Source organism: Muscardinus avellanarius (genome assembly GCF_963383645.1).
Source record: "Muscardinus avellanarius genome assembly, chromosome: 5".
NCBI lineage: Eukaryota > Metazoa > Chordata > Mammalia > Rodentia > Gliridae > Muscardinus > Muscardinus avellanarius.
In genome coordinates, this window is record NC_137790.1 from 94,380,224 (window position 1) to 94,400,997 (window position 20,774).

Here is a 20,774-nt window from a genome sequence, read left to right on the forward strand (position 1 = left end):
GAATTTGAAATTTGTGATTTTTAGAATAAAAGTATTAAAAGATATTTCACTTTCTTTCTTGTTGGAAGGTCAGTTAGTTGTTATATCTGAACACCAACTCTGTGCAGGCAGTATTCTGGATGTGGGACACAGTGGTAAGTAAACAAAACCAAACTAGCCCTGAACAGCCTAATTTCTGTGAGAAGAGACCTGCAAATACTTTAACAAATAAGAATGCATGGCTGCGCCATGGTGACTTCAGTCAGGATTCTCACCACTGAGACCCAAACATGTGACCCACAAAGTTAGAGGAAGAAGAATTTTATTTGCTCACAGCTCTGGAAATTTCAGTCCATTTTAAAAAGTGGCTTCCAAGCAGATCCTCAGGGCATCGTGGCAGGGAGGAGAGAGAGAGAAGGTGAGAGATTGTGTCAGCTGAAGGGGGCAGAGGAGACAAGCAGGAAGCTGCAGTAGCCTGCTTAGGAAAACACTGTCTTTGGTCACACTTCCAGGACCCTTCCCTAGCAACCAATTCCCACCTCCAACATGGCTGCCTTGTCTACTACATGAAGTCTGGGAGACATTTTAAATTTAAACCCTAACAGTGGTAGAATGGGGTAAATAGAATGGGGGTATCTAAGAGCAAGGAAGGGTTCTTTCATCTGTACATGGTCAGAAAAGGTTACTCGTAGGAGACATTTGAGCCAAGATTTCAACAAGAAGCTAGCCAAATGGAGTTGGGAACGACATTCCTGATAGAACCAATAGATGCCAAGGTAGGAATGAGCTTGGATCATAGTCAAGAAGAAAGAATGCCAAGACAGAAAAGGCTGTGAGCAGGGAGACCTGGGGAAATTTCTAATAGAGTCCAAGATCAGGAGAGACTTTCCCAGACTGCAATAAAGGGCAGAGTTGCACCTGAGCAAGGAATGGATGTCATTCAGACTGAAGTTTCTGTTTCTGGAATGTTTACAAAATGAAGTCCTCCATTGGTCAGGTTGGTGATAGAGGAATCGCTAATGCATCCCCTTTTCACTCTTCCCTCTCACAGCACCCTCTTTTCTAGCCCAGACAACACTTAGCCTTGGTGGCATTGCATAGTTTCCTCTCAAAAATCAAGTTGTACTTCTCCCCATGTGTATTTAAAAAGCAGCCCAAGGTTTAAAGAGTTCTTTGTAATTGTTTGCAAGGCTCCTTAAAGTAATATGTACTTTAGGGCTCACAAAGGACTCATGGTTGGGGTTGGGGTTTTTTCCTTGCTTACATGCATAATAATGTTGGCTGGCTTTGTTTTGTTTTAGTACTGGGGATTAAACCTAGTACTACTTGCATGGTAGGTGAGTGTTCTACTTCTTAAGAGCCAATTTTAAACTATTTTAAAGTTGTTTTCAAACAAACTTTGTCTATAGCTTCAAGGTCTTTTTAAGGACCATAATTGCTTCAAATTCAATAGAATCGAATCTGTACTACTGGTTAAAAGGATCTTTTATTAAATATCATTGCATATGATTTTTCATGAGTTATCTGCACCCCACCAAAATCCCTTATCTACACCCCCAGAACACCTGGTAATCATAATGCATCTGAATGCTGGTTAACTGGTGGCTTATTCTAGTGTTTGTTTTTTTCCTGAAGAACTAAATTATAAATTCTCAGGGTGTCCCATATTTGATGGCATTTACTTACCCGAGTTTGGATGAACCTGCCTTCTTTCCCCAGTTCTTTGAAATGGAAATAGAAATTAAGCTAATGTACAATAGAACCTACTATGTGCCAGAGTCCTAAGCTGAAAATTTTTACTCTGCCCCTTTAACCCCAATGGGCACCCATGTCCCATGTTTTTGCTCTATTATTAAGTTCATCCAGTCCACAGTTAATATAACTTAATAAAGGTAATAGCAAAATACTGTTCAAGATTTTAAAAACTCTCCTAGATTAAGAATTGACTAAATGTTACATCTAATACTAAAAACTGATCCAGAAAAAGGTAAGCTTGAGAGAAATAGTCAAGACAGTAGCTAACATTGCTCATGGTAAAATTCATTACTGATTAATAATTTATAAAAGAACAAGATCTTAAGAATATTACATTTGCAAAACCTGACCTGGTAAAGCTAGACTCTATGAAATGATGGCCGCCAAAAGAAACTTACAATAGCAAAAGTTACAATAGGGAAAATGCAACAAGAGCTCAAAACTAATGAATGACTGTCTTCAGGAAGTTTCCAGAATGGATACCAATCTAATTCCACTAAAATAGAAAAGGCAAAAGCTCAAAAATAGTCCAACTGAGTATTTCACACCTTCTCCTCCCTTCAAATTTCCAACTTTACCATCCCCTCTCAGTTGGCAATCTTACTTCCTACTTAATGAGAAAATGAAAGCAGGAGGAGAGGTCTCCTAGATTCAGAAGTGCTCTTGATCTCTGCCTTCCTCCCATCTCCATGCTTGTCACCAAATCAACTTTCCACTTTGACACCAGCTACCATCTCTCTTGTCTGCTTGAGGTCATCAGACCCAGCAATTCTCCTGTCTCTCTTTCATCATCTTCAATATTTTATTTGCTATTTGACTATCTTATTTCTCACACTTGGAAACAAAAAGCTTCTCTTGATCCTAGCCTACCTCTGCTGTCAGCTCTCATCCACCTTTTTGCTTTTCTTTGTAGCAAAATTTTTAATGAGTAGCCTGCATCCAGCATCTGCAATTTCCCTCTTCCTATTCTCTTATCAACCCTATCCTTCTAACCCCTCTCCAAAACTGTTCCCCCATAGGTCACTTATGACCTATGGTTGATTAGTCTCTCTTCCTTAACCTATCACAGTTCTTTGAGAGCTGATCACTCCGATCTGTGCAAGATGCTTCCTTCACTTGACTTCTCCTCTACGAACTGTTCTCTTGGTTTCCCTCTACCATGGCGGTTGCTCCTCTCAGGTCTTAGTCTCTCAATTTCTTCTATTTCCTGTCTCTCTCCATTAGTGATTGGTGATTGCTTTGGTTATCATCCAGATACCAACAATCCCCAAAATCCACAGTCTTCCACCCATCTTCCTATTTGCCATCAACCATGGAAGGCTGAAGAGGTATTTCAAACTCTATATACCCCATACTGGATTCTGATCATTTTTTTCTACCACTAGTATTCCAACCTTACCAAGCTTTCCCTAATTTATGTTGCAGTTAGTACAAAAGCTGTGGAGTCAGCTTCAGCTTCTCTTATTCCCTTATACTTCATGTTCTATGCATCAGAAAATACTAATCATCTTACCTTCAAATGTATGTAGAATCTGACCATCCTTACCACCTCCATCTGACCCACTGTGCTCTCCCTGTGTTTACCATGGTAGCCCCTGCATCCATCCTGACCCTCCTGCCACCCAGTGTAAACAAAGAATAATCCTTAAATGTCAATTGGACTGGGTCATACTCTACTTCAGACCCTGTAAGTTTCTCCATTGCATTCTAGAGTAGAGCTCTCAGTGGCCCCGTGTGCCCAGATTAGTTGGCCCTCTTTGACCTCCTACCCTGACCCTTGACCCTTTCCCCTCACTCCCTTCTCTAGTAGGCCTGGTCCCTTTGCTGCTTACCTGACAGACCAGATATGCTGCCTGATGGGCTTCTGTACAGCTAGTCCCTCTGCCAATCACATTCTTCCCCCAAACCTGTCTGGAGGACACCACCTCCTCCAAGTCTTGGTTAAAATTTCACCTCCCAATGATGCCCTTTCAGGGTACCCTATTTACACTGCAATCTGCACTCAACCTCTGCTTTGTTTTTGTCCTTCACAGCACTCAATATCTTTAATACTTTTATAATGTACTTATTTTTATGTTTAGTGTCTGTCTCTGCTAGAAAACAATTTCAACCAAGACAAGCACCTTATTTAGTTTGTGTACAGACACATTCTAAGAAAAACAAGACATAGCACAAAATAGATGTTTACTATTTTTAAGTGGCTCACCATGCTATATTGACTAACAGATCAATTGATTTAGTGGAATAATCTCCAGAAAAGTACTTTTGGAAATGAAGTCATCAGTACTGGCATAATTTTGATTAATAAAAATATTTTAGACTGAAACAAGGGGTCAAAGCTTCCCGAGAGTCCAAATGCTATATAGGCTAAATAAAATGGTAATGTGAACATGTTCTGTGCCCACCAGACTGCCAGATGCTTTATGTGACTCATCTCAGGTAATACTACTGCCCCTGTGATATGAGAAGATGAAGTTCCTGGTTATTAAGTGTTTTCTAAAATGATATCTTATTTGTGTTAGGAACAGAGTTTGGCTTCAAGTCTATATGCTCCTTTCTGCCAATTATACCACCCTGCTTCCCTAACATAATGAAAGACTTTTGCTAGATTTTAAAATGTTCGGTTGCATAAGGGGTAAGAATATCTTGCTGTTTCCTATTAACTTTCCCCACTACAAATGAAGTTTGTCGCCAACTGCAACTGAAAATTGCACCAAAAATGCAATAGCACATTGGTTTATTAATCTGTATAGCATGGCTCATGGGTCAACTCTCCCACAAGGCACAATGGGATAAAGCAAGTTACTGTGGGTAGCAAATGGCCTGCAAACATTGTCCTAAAACTTGACTTCTCTGAATAATAATGCCTCGCCATCCTAATCATTCCCTTCTCCTAAACATATGGCACAACATTAAAGTCAGTAATTCACTTAAATTAAAAAAAATATATAGGTTCATTCTTTTTAAAACTTCAAGCATTGAATAGATGTATTTTAAGCATCAATTAACACACTGTATGTGATAAGCCAAATGTCCCTCTAAAAAGTCCATATTCTAATCCCCCAAAACTTTTGAATATGTTATCTTAAAAGGAGAAAGGAACTTTGCAGATGTGATTAAGTTAAGGATCTTGAGATGGGAAGAGGAGGCTGGATTCTGACTAGGCCCAATGTAGTGGCAAGGGTCCTTACGAGAGGGAGGCAAGAGTACATTTAGAATACATGTAAGGCCGGGCGTGATGGTGCACACTTGTAATCCCAGCATTCGGGAGGCTGAGACAGGAAAATCACAGTTCGAGGACAGTCTCAGCTACTTAGTGAGGCCCTTTTCAACTCAGTGAGACCTGGTTTCAAAATAAAAGATAGGGCAGGGGTATAGCTCAGAATTCGAATGCCCCTGGGTTCCATCCCCAGACCCGAAAAAAAAAATAAAATAAATAGAATACATGTAAGAATGGAGGCAGAGGCTGCATTGATGTCAATGCCATTAGAAGGCCATGATCCAGTGTGTGCAGACAGCCTCTAGGAAGCTGGAAAATTCAGGAATGGGTTCTTCCTGAAGTTTTCCTTCTGACGCCTTGATTTTAGCCTTATGATACCATTTTCAGACTAAGCCACTAAGTTTGTGACAATTTGTCATAGAAGCAATAGGAAACTCATACACCCCAGAAATCAGTGTCATAGAAATGCTGGCGTCTCTTCATATTAACACATGTCCATTCTACTTTCCTAGGTACATGGTATCCAGCAGAGAAAGTCTAAGAGATATCAGACTCCTCCCAGTCCATCCCTTCTCCACAGAGGTAACAATGTGCCATCACTGATGCTCCACTACAGATGGAACCAAGAAGCACCAAGTTTGCCTGCACACACCATGATGTTCTAAAAGGAAAGGAAATTAGTCATTGTCTCAAGTTGCCCATTACCCTGATGGATAGATGAACAGTGACAGAATCAGTTAGCGTTTTCCAAAAAAAAGAGCCATAAAGGGGACCTCAAATTGTGAGAATAGCTTTTAATTTAAAACAATCAAAGCAATAAATCATCCATCTCTCTTTCCATCACAGGCAAATACTCTCCCAAAACACTTGAGATAGTTTAAACAACAACTGTGACTAGTGCAAAATGAAATAAATACAAACTCTTTCAGAACCCAACATCAAAACCTGCGGGCAGGTGAGCACAGGCCACAGGCCCCGCCTCGGCCAGGCTGAGAGTGGCACATGGGGAGTGGCAAGATTTGCACAGCACTTTGACACCTCCAGCTTGGGACAGACTGAACAATACATGGGGAGAGGAAACCACAAGAGAATGTTGCCTACAAGGAAACCAATTTGCCCAACACCTTTTCCAGTGGGTTTGTGGTTGGTGTATAGAAAAGCTATTGATTTTTTAAGTTAATTTGGTACCCAGCTAGAAAAATAAGTGCAAAGGTAGCAACTCCTAGGCAAAGCTAAAGGAAGACAGTTTGGGGCTCACTTGTTTTCATTTTTTTAATTTGGGATGTATATAGGCACAATTTTATACATACATATATATACAAAGATATTTCAATTATATATATGTATATATACATATATGTGTGGGGGGAGGTATATATAAAACACATATACATCCAATTTAAATACTGCAGAAAATCTCCAAGCAGATTTCTGGGTGGTGTTCTGTGCCTCACAGTCCTCCTGACTCCAGCAAAAATACGTGCTGCTTTTATTTGGATGCTTCACACAATGACCTTCCTACCGACAGTATTTCACTGCTTACCTTACATATGGAAGTCTAGAGGAGCACTAAGTACAACATTAGCCCCAGATCTAATTTTAATTTTTCAGTAGCCACATTAAAAAAAAAGATTCAAAATGGTGACATTGGTTTTAATATTTATTACGTTATTATTTTATTTAATCAATATACCCCACATATTATTTGCAATCAATACAAATCTGGGTGAAATATTTATGTTCTTTTTCTAGTATGAAGCCTTCAAGATCTGGTGTGCTTTTTCACAATCTCAGTTTGGACAGGCCAAATTCCAAGTGGCCACTTGCCCCAGGTGGTACTGACAACCACACTAAATTGCACAGAACTAGAGGATCTTAGGCAAACTCTTCAGGACAATTTAGTGAGCAGAAACTCTCCATGACACTGTGTGGCAACCTTCTACAGCAAGGTAGATGTACAGAACCTTGTTCTGTGACATGGGACTTTTTCCCTAAAGGACAGAATCACATTTCCATCTAATGCCATCCCTGTTCCTACCCGTGTTCCTTGCCATCTGCTCATCGACAGCCAAGATGAATGAGATTCAGCACTGTAGATACCTATGAGAGACAAAAGATCTCCTTTCTGGAACAGACACTCTTTTTACCACATATTTAGGAATCATAGCTATCTCTAACAGCATCTAATTTTTAAAATATTCTATATTTTAAAATATTATACAAATGTATACAAGTGTTACCAATTTAGCTGAAGGTAGCTCATCTAAGAGAGTGTTTTAAATGAATTGTTTGGGGTTTGTTTTGAAGGGGATGGTAGCAGAGAAACTCATAAACTGGAGTTGTGGGTTTCAAAGGTGAGAAAAAAATGGCATGATTACCAAAGATAGTAAATAAATTGAGCAGGAATAGAAATAAATAAGGAACACAAAAGCGATGCAGGCCCTACACTGGGGTATATGAATTGTAATTACCAAAAAATCTAACACCTAAACTTCGACATGATCCCCACATTTGGCATATCAGATTCTAGTAATAGCCACAGGAAAATAAAAATAGAATAGGATGTTAAGGAAGGAAGGGTCTGAGATAATCCAATCTAGTTCACTCATTTTAAAGAAAAAGAACCAGAGAAGTCAAGTGACTTGGCCTCATCACATATAGAAGTGGTGTTGGGATACAAACCCAGGTGTCTCCACTGTGAACTGCAGGTGAGGCTCTGGCTCATATAAAGAGAATAAATGATGAAGGGAGCCCCAAGTGAGTAACAGGGAAATGGTAGGCACGTTCTCTTGTAGGTTTCAGAAAACAGGCTAGTCGGTTCAAAAATACTGAAGCAACGTTGCTGTAAGATGTCATTAAAACATTCTTTCAACAGTCTTTTCTGCATCCTATTTTTACACTTAAAGAAAAAATCCAATTTTTTCTCTGGATTTCTAATTAGATATTTAGGCATTTGGATCAATTGACAAAATAAAAATTGTGATACATTTTCCAAAGACACATTCATTGGGAATTCTACACAAATGGATATTGAAAGCTATTTACAGGAAGAAAGCACTGTGTTTCACATAGACACTTACATACAGTGAGAACTTCACAATTACATTGCCATGCCTCACACAGAGGACTCCTAACAGGCTGATCAGGTGACACAACCCACACATGATTCCAGTTTTCAGTCACAAATAATCTTGTCTGCACACACATTTAAAATTAAGCAGTACATTCCAGACATTAGTTCCAGAGAAATCTGTCTTGTATATATTGAGACACATATAAATATATTTTTAAGCAAGAAAGAAACCCACCATTTGTTTGTTTCAGTTTTTCTGAACTCTAAATGTGGAATAAAGAATAGCACATATACAAAATTTTGCCTTATAGAAATAGCCCTTTGTTTTGTGAGGCAGAAAAAAAAAGCAGCCATAGTACACTTTTTTTTTTTTTTACAACATGTTTAGGCATCAAAAGGGCTAAACTGCTTTTTCTACCTAGGGAAATTAAATCATTTATAGCCTATAATCTTAAATACAGATTTTTATGCCACTAATTTTGCAAAGTTTTATAACAAAATTTTAATTTTGTTCAAAATATACATGTCATCTCTGTCCATTTTGATCCAAATTCCCAGTTATTCTCCTGCTCCCAAGAAAAACATCATTGTAACATCATTGAAAACAAGCCTCTTGTTTTTTTCTTTTGCCATTGGGGATTGAACCCAAGGCCACTCTACCTCCAAGCTACACCCCAGCTCTTTTTTACTTTTGGTTTCGAAACACGATCTCCTTAGGTTGCTGAGAGTCTTGCTAACCGCGAACCTGCAATCTTCCCATCTCAGCTCCCAAGTACTGCGATTACAGGAATGTGTCGCCATGCTCTGCTGATAACAAGCCATTTTGGATGTGTGTTTGGAGTCAAATTATTCTACAAATCTCAGTCTAAGGGCACTGGATTTTGTAAGGCTGCTTAGTGTGGGGATTTCCATAGGAAATCTGTGCAAGAGAGTAGGCTTGTTTTAGTTTCTCTGTGCCAACACTAGAAGGCGACACCAGAGGGCACAGTATAGTAGAGAATTACTGCACCATGAGCTCCCTCCTTCTGCCAATCTCCTTTGTTGTCAAACTGAAGAAAGCAGCAGATGAGAAAAGGCAGGGAGCATACTCTTTGGGGACCTGCCATGACACCGCATCCTACTCTGTAAAGTCTCAAATCTCAGCATAGCCTCAAAGCACGACTGGCAAGAGAGGGCAGGTGTCATCACACCCTTATGCAGACAAACAGGGAGGCACAAGGAAGGAGAGGGGCCTGCCCAAGGTCCACAGCCAGTTAGGGGCAGCACCCAGGTCTCCAGGCCACAGGCCTCAGGCCTCAGGCTGTGCTGCTCAACCACAAGGCATAATTCATCTCCTGTGAGGCTGGGCCCTGACTACACCCAGAATCCTATTTGCTCAGAACTAATCATATCCTAATCCAGTGTTTTTGCTTTATTTCACCCAATTGGTTCTGCTTTATTTTTCTACAACTTCTAGAAAGATCCTTTCAATCAAATAAATACATATTCAGAAGACAGCAATAAATCCTTTCTCATTTGACTGAATAATCTGAAATAGGAACTCCAGAGAACTTGATTTGGTTCAAAGCAGTAGGAAAATTATTCCACTTCATATCACATTTGAAACACTGATCTAATTCCAGATTAAAACTAAAATACAGAAAGAACAAGAATGAAAAAGATGGTCTTTCACAATGTCATATAAAGTTTCTTTGCATCTGAAGCTCGTGAGGTGCCCAGGACCTCATCTCCAGTCACAGAAAATAAGCAGTGAGGGTGTCAGGGGTGATAAACCAAAAAAGGGCAGAGATGAGTCTGGCCCCCAAAAAATACATGGGCACAGAGGCAGGCAAAGGGTTCAGAGACAAGAAAATAACAGACAAATCTGGAGCATTTAACATGATTCCAGGTGTTATCGTGTGGTAAGAGATTGGCTACTCTAGCTAAAACACTATACCTTTTTGGGGAGCGGGCTGCTGAGAAAGAGAGAATTCATCTACATTTGGCAAAATACAATCTTATGCTCCTGTGGACATTTGGCTTTATACCTCCAAGTATCACCAACACAACTGAATTCTACAGCACTTAAAGGAGATAACTCAGCCCTTTTTTACTCCTTAGAATTAATTTTTCCACTGTTCCTGAGTTATAGTTTCGTCAAAATATTTACTTGCCTCTTCCAGATATGCTTAATACCAATTTTTTAACTGTAAGGCCGCACACTCCCACTCACTCTCACACACATTCACACAATTGTATTATGAATTTTGATATGATTTAAATTAAAAATATCTTTTGTTGCAGATGTTATATTATACACAGGTCAAAAATTATTGTGCGTAATGAAAAGAAGTATGCCACAAGTCAGGCCCAGCCCAGTTGCTGATTTTCTATATGAAACAAAAGCGGGCTTTTCATTTACTGAAGGTGAGGCCACACCACGGGCCACAATGATTGATTTCTCTGGAGGCCACTACCTCTGACCCCCAAAGCAAAACAGAGGGCTGGGGGCACATTTCCATTTATGATGTTCTGATGGCAGATACCACACCAGCAATATGAATATTTTTGTTTAAATCACCCTCTCCTTGAACATTTATTTAAAAAAAAAACTATCTACAATAGAGTATCATCACTAGTAGAAATTTTTTCCCAGTTCTATTTCAGAAGGTGACAAATGATCATATTCTTTAAATAAACTATAAATACCCCATGTATTCCTTCACGTTGGCTTGTCCCAACTTTTCTTCTTTTTCTTTTTTTAATTTTTTTTTTTTGGCAAATTAAAAAGGTGTATGGCTTCTTCTTGCCAATTCATATGTCTGAGGTTTAGCTGTGTATCCTGCGGTAAAAGTACATGTAGCCCAGGTCTTTAGGAGGCCTTTCTGAGGCACAAACTTTGTGGTCATTGTAGATCACCCATCTGAAAGCAAAAGAAAGAAGCAGTTGATGGGTTTATGCTAGTTCCAGGACACTGAAGAAAGAAGTCACTGCATCATATGGAACAAGAGACTTAAAATAACCAAGTCTCCAATCGGTGGTATAAAAAGCAATAGAATTCTGGTACAGAATCACCATTGCTTTTTAATTCTTTAGCTTAATCAAAAACATAGTTAGCTACTAAAATCTATCAGGATCCTTTAAATTTTTTAGACCCAACATCCCATGATTCACTTTGTAGAAATCCATAGATACTGCAAAAACTAGTAAAAGAATTATGTATAGCTGTGCATGGTGGTGCACACTTGTAATCCCAGTACTGGAGGTTGAGACAGGAGGATTTCAGGTTCAAGGTTAGCCTCAGCAACTTAGTAAGAACCTGTTTCGGGAAAAAAAAAAAAAAAAAAAAAACTTTAAAAAGGCTAGGGTGTCTCTTAGAGGAAGAGTGCCTCTGAGTTTAATCTCCAGTATAAAAAATAAAATAATTAAAGCCGGGCATGGTGGCACATGCTTGTAATACCTGTGCTTGGGAGGCTGAGACAGGAGGATCGCACAGGTTCGAAGCCAGCCGCGCTGGCTTAAGAGACCCTGTTTCCACATAAAAAAAAAGTACAAAATAGGTCTGGGAGTGTAGCCCGGAGTTAGAGGGCTTTCAGGAACCCCAGTACCACCAAAAAAATAAATAAATAAATAAATAATAAATAAATAAATAAATAAATAAATATTTGTTAAAAAATAAAAGAATTATGTACAACAATGTTTATTTCAGCCTTAGGTATAAAACAAAAATCAGAAGTAAACATCCATGTGGCAGACCATTATATAACTATTAAAATTTTTTTCAAAGAATAGTGAAATGAGAAAATAATCATAATATGAAGATATAATATTAATCACAATGAAATATGAAAAGCAGGTCTAAATATATATGTACTCTGTACATACTTTAAGATTTTAGAAAAGTTGTATATATACATAAGAATTGCATATACATCCTCTTCCAATGACACCAATAAAACAGAAAAATATGTCAAAATGTAGATAAGAGTTGTCTTTAGGCTTCCAGAGCACATAGTCTTTTCATGTTTTAATATTTTACAATAAATTCTATTGTTTATTCAATTATAATTAATCTATTGTACATTTTAAAGTACTTTAAGAGACTCTCATATTTGGCAAGAAAATAATCCAATATACATACAAGTCCCTGTGCTCAACAATTTTATTAGTCAAATTGAGAAGATAAAACTAAAAGACACACTCAAAAAGGAATGCAGTAGAGTCTGGGTGGATGGCCAGGGACCACTCCCCAGAGAGAGGTGTGGTGAGTGGTCAACACCCTACCAGGAGAAGCCAAGCTTCAGTGTTTCTCCTGCATCCATGTGGCCTAATCATGGCCTCCAAGTGGGACTGCTGTACCACAGTGGTGAGCTGTAGGAAGGACACCCAGGGAGGAAATTCTGAAGAGAGTAGCCTTCCATTTCACAGCTATCTCACTCTCACTACCCCGTGTACCTAACAATTCTACTACTAAAGAAGCGAAGAAGCCAGGGTGAGACAGCAATATGGCAAAACACTGAAGACTTAGGGTTACTAGATAAAACACAGGTTACTCCTTTAAACTTGAAAAACAGGTAAGCAATAAATAATTTATTAAAATAAATATGCCACAGGTACTATTTGCGACATGTGATATTTGAAACCTATTTATACTAAAAATTTATTCACTATTTGTCAAAAATTTAAATTGAATACGGCATCCTGGTTTTGTTGGCTAAATATGGATGTAATATGGAGGTTCCAAATATGACATAGATTTCTGCGGGTTGCACTTTTATTTTGAGAAAACACGTTGGTATGATGGTTGAAAGTGCCTTTAAATACCAGCTCTGACACAACTCTTTACTAGCTAAGGCTAAGCTATTAAGCCTCCTCGAGCCTAAGGGTTTGGATATATAAAAATGATGTGAAGAGTATATCCCTACAATACTGTGCAATAGCCAAATGGGATAACATACAAAATCCTAGCAGAGTACCTGCCACACAGTACAAACTTAATAAATAATAGCTAATATTTATGTTTTAAAAAATACTCACCTTCCTTCTTTCTTAATATGGCAAACATAATGGCCACTCATTGTAGATGTTCCCATGTGACTGATGAATGCAAATAATTCATACACTATGAAAGAGTAAACAATCCAGTTATAAGGCAGTAATGCCAGAATCAAGAGCATGTCTAAGCACATTTTAAAACCAACAATAGGCCGGGCGTGGTGGCGCACGCTTGTAATCCCCGCACTTGGGAGGTGGAGACAGGAGGATCGCGCAGATTCGAAGCCAGCCGCGCTGGCTTATGAGACCCTGTTTCCAAATAAAAATATTTTTAAAAATAGGTCTGGGAGTGTAGCCCGGAGGTAGAAGGGCTTCCAGGAACCCCAGTACCACCAAAAAATAAAAAAATAAAACCAACAATAGTGTATTAGGTTTAAAAGACAAAGTCCATTTACCTTGCTATGTTGACAATACACACACACACACACACACACACACACACACACGGTGCTAACACAATACACCTGCAAACTCATAAAAACAAAAGCAGAACATAAACTATCAAAGTACAACTGATGCTAATTTCAAATTTGGAAGGAGATTACAAATCACAAAACCCAATCTGGTAGCAAACTCATGAATCTAAAAGGGGAGTCCTGGCTCGGTAGCTTCCAAACAGCATGAGGGTGAACATGTTGTTTCATCTCTCTGAGCTTGTTTCTTCATGAAGATATTAAAAAAGAAAAAAAAGAAAAGGAAAAAACCTTACCCACTTACACGCTCATATGTGACTTACATGAGCAATTTCACCAAAATACCATACAAATGTCAGGATTATGGGGAAAACAAATTCTATCATTTATAGAAGGGCAATACTTCATACAAGATGCCTGACTTGCTCATGATTATAACCTAGGTGAGAATAAACTTCAGGCGTCATGCTTTCTGAACAAGGGACATATAGCCTCTTAGAGACTGAAGATGGTTCTTTAACAAGTACTTTCTTCCATCAAGAACAGTACTCTGTATCAAATCCTTGTTGAATCAATTTTAGTTCATGTTCCTTCCTCTAATCATAGCTTCACACAGCACAACATGAGCTCCATGAACAGTACCAGTTCACTCAAAAACTTTTACAGACTATAATGAGACAATCAGTACAGGAATTGAGAATTAGCATTTACTACCTTTTTTAGTAATTTGTGAGTGACATCATATCTGAATAGAAGATGTAAAAAAGTGGGCTTGAATACTCATTTTCCAATACTCAATTTTTATTGCATTAACAAAAAAAGCATTGATTCTGGATGAACCCTTCGTCTTACCCTTCTCTCTCCCATTTTTTTCTCTCTACTGTTTTTTACCCATGCTCTCTGGTCCTCATCTTACCCTTCGGTGGCATCACATCCTGCTGATCAGCTCCTCCTTCCTCAAATACTTGCCTACAGGACATGATTCTCTTGGCTGTCCTGCTACCTCACTGATTGTTCCATATGTGTCTCATTGGCATCTGACCTCTGAATGTTGGTGACCTCCAGCTCAGGCCTTTCCCTTTCATTCTAGGCACAGGTTCTCGTTTGTTCTCTCTCTCTTCCTTCCTCTATTCCTCCCTCCCTCCCTCCCTCCCTCCCTCCCTCACCCTTCGTGATCTCACCCAATCTCATCACAATGATATTGTTTTCTTAATTTCACTTCCAGAATGTTATTGCTCATATATAGAAATAAAGCTAATTTTTACATTGATCTTGTTTCCTGCAACCTTGCTGAACCCACTTATTCACGTTCGTTAAAGGAGTCCATAGGATTTTCTATATATAAAATTATGTCATCTGCAAATACAGTCTTATTTATTCCATGATAATCTGGACACTTTTTACTTATTTTCTCTACCTAATTGCATTGGTTACAATTGCCTATATGATATTAAGAAGTGACAAGAAGGAATATCCTTATATTGTTCCTGGTTTATTTACCCCCTTTTTTTTTTTTTTTTTTGGTGGTACTATGGTTCCTGGAAACCCTTCCACCTCTGGGCTACACTCCCAGACCTATTTTATACTTTTTTATTTTTGGAAACGGTCTCTTAAGCCAGCGCCGCTGGCTTTGAACCTGCGCGATTCTCCTGTCTCTGCCTCCCAAGCAGAGGGATTACAAGTGTGCGCCACCACACCTGGCTGTTGTTCCTGGTTTTAGTGGGAAAGCATATATTAAGTATTGTGTGTGCTGTGAGGGGTTTTGTAGATACTTTTACCAGGTTGAGGAAGTCCCATTCTATTCCAAGTTTGTGAGGCAGTCTCCCCTCAGACTTATCTATTTCAGCCCATGACAATTCCATTCTTCCAATAAATCACAACAAAATTTTGACTTGTCTCTCATATTTTTATACCCATCCAATCCATCAGGAAATCCTGTCAGTATTTGTTTTCAAAATATATCCAGAATCCAAACACTTCTTATCATTCCTATTAATAAAGTTATTAGTTATTAATAACTAATGATTCAAGCTACTATCACCTCTTTTCTGAATTACTACAAGACTGCCCCCACTTGTGTGCAGGTTCTCTCTCTCTCTCTCTCTCTCTCTCTCTCTCTCTCTCTCTCTCTCTCTCTCTTTATTGGTGCTATAATCATACATCATGATAAAGTTCAGAGAGATAAAGGCATACATGGCACCTGCCTTTTCTCTTGCTTCCTACTGACTGTTACCAGTATATCTTACAAGTGGTCTTCTTTTTTAAAAATAAAAGTCAAACTGTGGTCATTACTCTGCCCAAAAACACTCCAGTGTCTTCCTGTACCTCACAGTAATCTTTACTTTTACAACAGTCTATGAAGTCTTCCCCACTCAACTCTTCCCCTTCCTCTACTCCAGCTACCACTTGACTGCTTCTCAAGAACACTCGGCATGCTCTGGCCTTCAAACCTTTACACCTACTATTCCTTCTATCTGAAACTCCTTTTTCAGATAGGACATGACTCACCCCCTCATTTCACTGAGGTCTCAGGTCAAATGTCACTTCATCAGTAAAGCTTTCTTGAACCACCTTATGAAAGAGAAACTCCCCCTGCCACCCCCACCTTCACTCCTGTTGCTCCCTGTTCTCTTATCCTACTTTACAAAGTACCACTTGCCATGTCACATATTTCCTTGGCATTTATTTATTATCTACCTCCTTTTACCACAGTCTAGGATTTGAATATAAAGTCTAGGATTTGAATATAAAGAGGCTTTGCTTTATTAAAGTGTTCCAGGCACAAAGAAAAGTGCTTTGAATGCAATGGGCCCTTAATAAGTATTTATTGAATATAAAAATCAGTAAATGAAGAAATGACTCCCTTCTTTTCATTTCCTCACTTCTTTTTATATCTTCTTATACTATGTGTATACATATATGCATGTGTGTGCATGCATGTATAAATATTTATATATAAAGATAAAATATACTTCAAAAGTATAAATTGGAGTGTAAACTAGTGAAATTAATCAGAAATTAATCAGAGGACATTGCCTTTCCCATCACTAAGTGTCCATTGCTATAACCATCACATCAACTGGGAATATCTCAGGTTAGAAATCAGAAACTGGGGAAAAAGTTCTTGTGAATGACAATTATTATGCCTACCACTTGTTTTTCAAAGCTAAGATCTAGGGACCTTGCCTTTGTTGCCCTCTGTCCCTGCCATACTAAGAGCCCACCCCTACATCAATATGCAGGGAAGGGTGTGGGCTGATACCTTTTGTGATCTCAGTTGGTTCTGCAAGCCTTTGGGAATAATTTCCTATCAAATTCCAAATCTTCAACTTGAGGGATATAGTGCTGCTCTTCCTTTTTTAAGAATTCCCAAGTTAATAATGAGAGGACCCAATACCTCAATCGATGCTTTTGTTTTCCCTAATTGTTCTCCAAAGAAATGACATCAACATTTTAACAAAACATGTAATGAACACTTCCCATCATAAGCCAATGTAATGGTTTGGATTTAAAATGTCCCTGTAGCCTTCACAGAAACAAGGTAGCACTGTTGGAAGTGGGGCTTGGTTGCTAAGGATGGGTCCTTAGGGGTGTGGCCTTAGGGACTATGTATTGCTCTCTCCTCCCCTTGCTTGCTTGTTCTCTGTTTCCAGCCTCCATGATGTGAGCCAGAGCCTAGTGCTCTCCCTCTCTCTCCCTCTCTCTCTTTCTCTCTCTTTCTCTGATTCCTGCTACTATGTCCTGACCTTCAGACCCTGGCCTTATATAGACTGAACTCCAGATCTCCAAAAAGCTGTGAGCATATAAATCATCCTTCTTCTAAGTTGTGTGGTCAATTGCTTTGGATTATATCAGTGAGAATTCTGATTGAGACAGCCAGAGTCATATCAATAAAGTATCCCTCAGATGCCTACACAGCCAATGGAGACTCACTCACAAAAGACACAGAAAAAAAGCACAAGTTCAGAACTCCCCAATATATCCACACCATTGTCCCCAAAGGCATTTCCCTGTCTTTAGTTAAGAACAATTCATGTGTTTACTCAGAATCACAAAAATAAAATTTGAAAGTTTAGCATAAATCTGAGTGTCATGATTACCGTGTTTATCAAATAAGCAACTATCCCATGCATTATTCAAGACCTCCTGCTCAGAAAGAAGAGGATCACTTTCAACACATTAGCAAAACCTAAACAGGTAAGAAATGCTAATTTATTTTGTTTCTAAAAAGAAAGTCAAGCTGAATAAACCAGACAGGGAAGCAGCTCCTAACTCTTCTCCAAGTTCCCAGAGATCTCCTTCTAAAATAAAAACCAACATCATCACACACATTTCAAAATAACATAGCAACTTCATTTTTGAACTCTAAGAAAATCTTCCCAATGCTCCTAATAATGAGGATTTTTTAACATACTTCACTACCTCCATTCATACCCAACATAATAGCAACTATACTCTTTGATTTTATTCTTTGAGAAAATAACTGTCAGAAACATCCTGTAAACCCTGGAAGGTAAGAGGTAGGCAGCATATCTTTCCATGTCTTATGGAAAAAAGGCCACCCAAAGATCTTCTACAGTAGGAACTGACAGATGACACACTGAGAGAGACAAAACCTAAAACACTTATTAGTTGGACTTTATGAAAAAAAAATTTTTTGTCCTCTAGTCTAAGGAGATGACCTTGGTTTAATTCATTCTTACTAATGATTAAAAGTCCCAGACTTCCGGGAAGACAGCGACGGAGGAAAGCGGCACTTACAAGTCCCGCTAACAATCGAACTCTATTACCACAAAACCAGCGCCTTTCAGAGCCAGAAAACACCACCAGCAAAGAAATAAAAACTGTAAATACAAGGGACAGAGAAAAAGGGCTGGAAAAACAAGACACCAGAAAGAAACCAGCCTGAAGTGCTGCACCCGCCGCAGCGCAGAGCAGCCGGAGCTGCGGCACGAAGCAGCCACAGCGGCCAGAGTGGCTGGAGCGGCCAGAGCCGCGGCGCGAAGCGGCCAGAGCAGCCGGAGCGGCCAGAGCTGCGGTGCGGAGCAGCCGGAGCCACAGCACAGAGTGACCGGAGCGGCCAGAGCCGCGGCGTGGAGCAGCCGGAGCGGCCGGAGCCGTGGCAAGGAGCGGCGCAGCCTACATCTTCCCTAGCAGCACCAGGCTCCAGAGAGGAGGGAGACTCAGAACGGAGCTCAAATCCAGAGAGGAGGTACTCATGGCCTAGGATGCAGAAGCAGCGCCTTACTGCTGGCAGCAGCGGCGAGTTCACCGGACGGTCCTAGACCAACGCACTAAACCAGCCACCAGGCGCCAGAGAGGAGGGGTGGACAGTGAGCCGATGTGAACTGCTGCTGAACAGCCGGGCGGTAGTCAACAGTTTCTTCGGCACAAGGAGCGTATAAAGCTCCCAAGGGCCGGGATCAGCACACCCCACAGAGACTCAGCGGAGCTCAAAACCAGAGAAGAACTACACCAACTTCACAGCCAAGGACGCGACAGCAGCACCTTACTGCCAGCAGCAGCGGCGAATTCACCGGACAGCTGAAGACCAACACACTCAACCAGCCACCGGGCTCCAGAGAGGAGGGGTGGACAGCGAGCTGAGGTGAGCAGGTGCTGAACAGCCGGGCGGCAGTCAGCAGTTTTGTCGGCGCAGGGAACATCTAAAGCTCCCAAGGGCTGGACACAGCACACCTGGCAGGGACTCAGAGCGGAGCTCAAAACCAGAGAAGAAATACGCCACATCACGGCCGAGGGCGTGGCAGTGGTGCCATATTGCCAGTGTCGGCAGCAGCGAATCCACTGAGTTCACTACAGCTCCATCAGCGTACTCAACAACCGTGAGTCAAATTGAGGCCCCTAGAAGAGAAATCCCAGTACTGCACTCCCAGGGACTCGCGCAGATAGTCTCCCTGGGTCGGAGATTTTAGCAGTGCAACCCAGTGGGGGAGTGGCGGTGGCAGAGATATGATACCATAGTCACAAGTCCCCGCTGGAGAACGCCCAGGTAGTTCTCAGCAACAAAAACCATGCAGGAGGAATCACAATACCTGACTTTAAACTATACTACAAAGCCATTGTAATAAAAAACAGCATGGTACTGGCAAAAGAACAGATATATAGACCAATGGAGCAGAATAGAAGACCCAGAAACAAGTCCACACACTTTCAGCCAATTGATTTTTGACAAAGGGGCCAAAAATATACACTGGAAAAAAGATAGCCTCTTCAACAAATGGTGTTGGCAAAACTGGTTAACCATATGCAGAAAACTGGATATTAATCCCACTTTTTCACCCTGTACAAAAGTCAACTCACGATGGATCAAAGACTTGGAAATTAAACCAGAGACCTTGAAGCTCCTTGAACACTACAACACATAGGCACAGACAAACATTTCCTCAACAAGACCCCAAAGGCACAACAAATTAAAAGGAGAATCAATACATGGGATTGCATGAAACTGAAGAGCTTCTGTTCAGCAAAGGAAACTATCAAGAACCTCAATCGAGAGCCAACAGAATGGGAGAAGATTTTTGCCACCTACACCACTGATAGAGGACTAATATCTAGAATATACAGAGAACTCAAGAAACTCAACACTAAGAAAACAAAGCATCCAATAACAAAATGGGCAAATGAACTAAATAGACACTTCACAAAAGAAGAAATTCAAATGGCCAATAAATGCATGAAAAAAGGCTCAACATCACTGGCAATCAGAGAGATGCAAATCAAAACTACCCTGAGATTTCAACTAACTCCAACTAGAATGGCCATCATTCAAAACACAAACAACAGATGCTGGCGAGGATGTGGAGAAGTGGGAACTCTAAGACATTGTTGGTGGGATTGCAAATTAGTGCAACCACTTTGGAAAACAGTATGGAGAATCCTCAGAAGAATGGAAACAAACCTACCATTTGATCCAGCAATACCACTGTTGGGTATCTACCCAAAAGAAAGGAAACCAAACTACCAAACTAATGCATGTATATATCTATGTTCATAGCTGCACAATTCACCATAGCCAAACTATGGAACCAGCCAAGATGTCCATCAACAGATGAATGGATTACAAAACTGTGGGATATGTACACAATGGAATTTTACTCAACCATAAAAAAAAAACTCAATTACATCATTTTCATGGAAATGGATGGAACTGGAGGACATTATGCTAAGTGAGATTAGTCAGTCACAAAAATAAGAAACCAGATGCTTTCCCTAATATGTGAGAGTTAGGGAGAAAGGGGTCATAGGAGGAACTCTTGAAAGAGGAAATCCTATAGAGGAG

At 39.9% G+C, this 20,774-nt stretch overlaps 1 protein-coding gene across 1 annotated transcript in view; it reads right to left on the minus strand.

Moving 5' to 3' along the window:
* Window positions 1-10,835: 10,835 nt before the first annotated feature.
* Window positions 10,836-20,774, minus strand: part of USP13 (ubiquitin specific peptidase 13) — a gene marked incomplete at both ends in the record, with an annotated part of 120,219 nt that continues 110,280 nt past the window's right edge. The window contains 2 exons of the mRNA XM_080696312.1: window positions 10,836-10,929; window positions 13,044-13,128. Of these exons, the coding sequence (XP_080552438.1) occupies window positions 10,836-10,929; window positions 13,044-13,128 (179 nt within the window). The remainder of the gene's footprint in view (window positions 10,930-13,043; window positions 13,129-20,774) is intronic.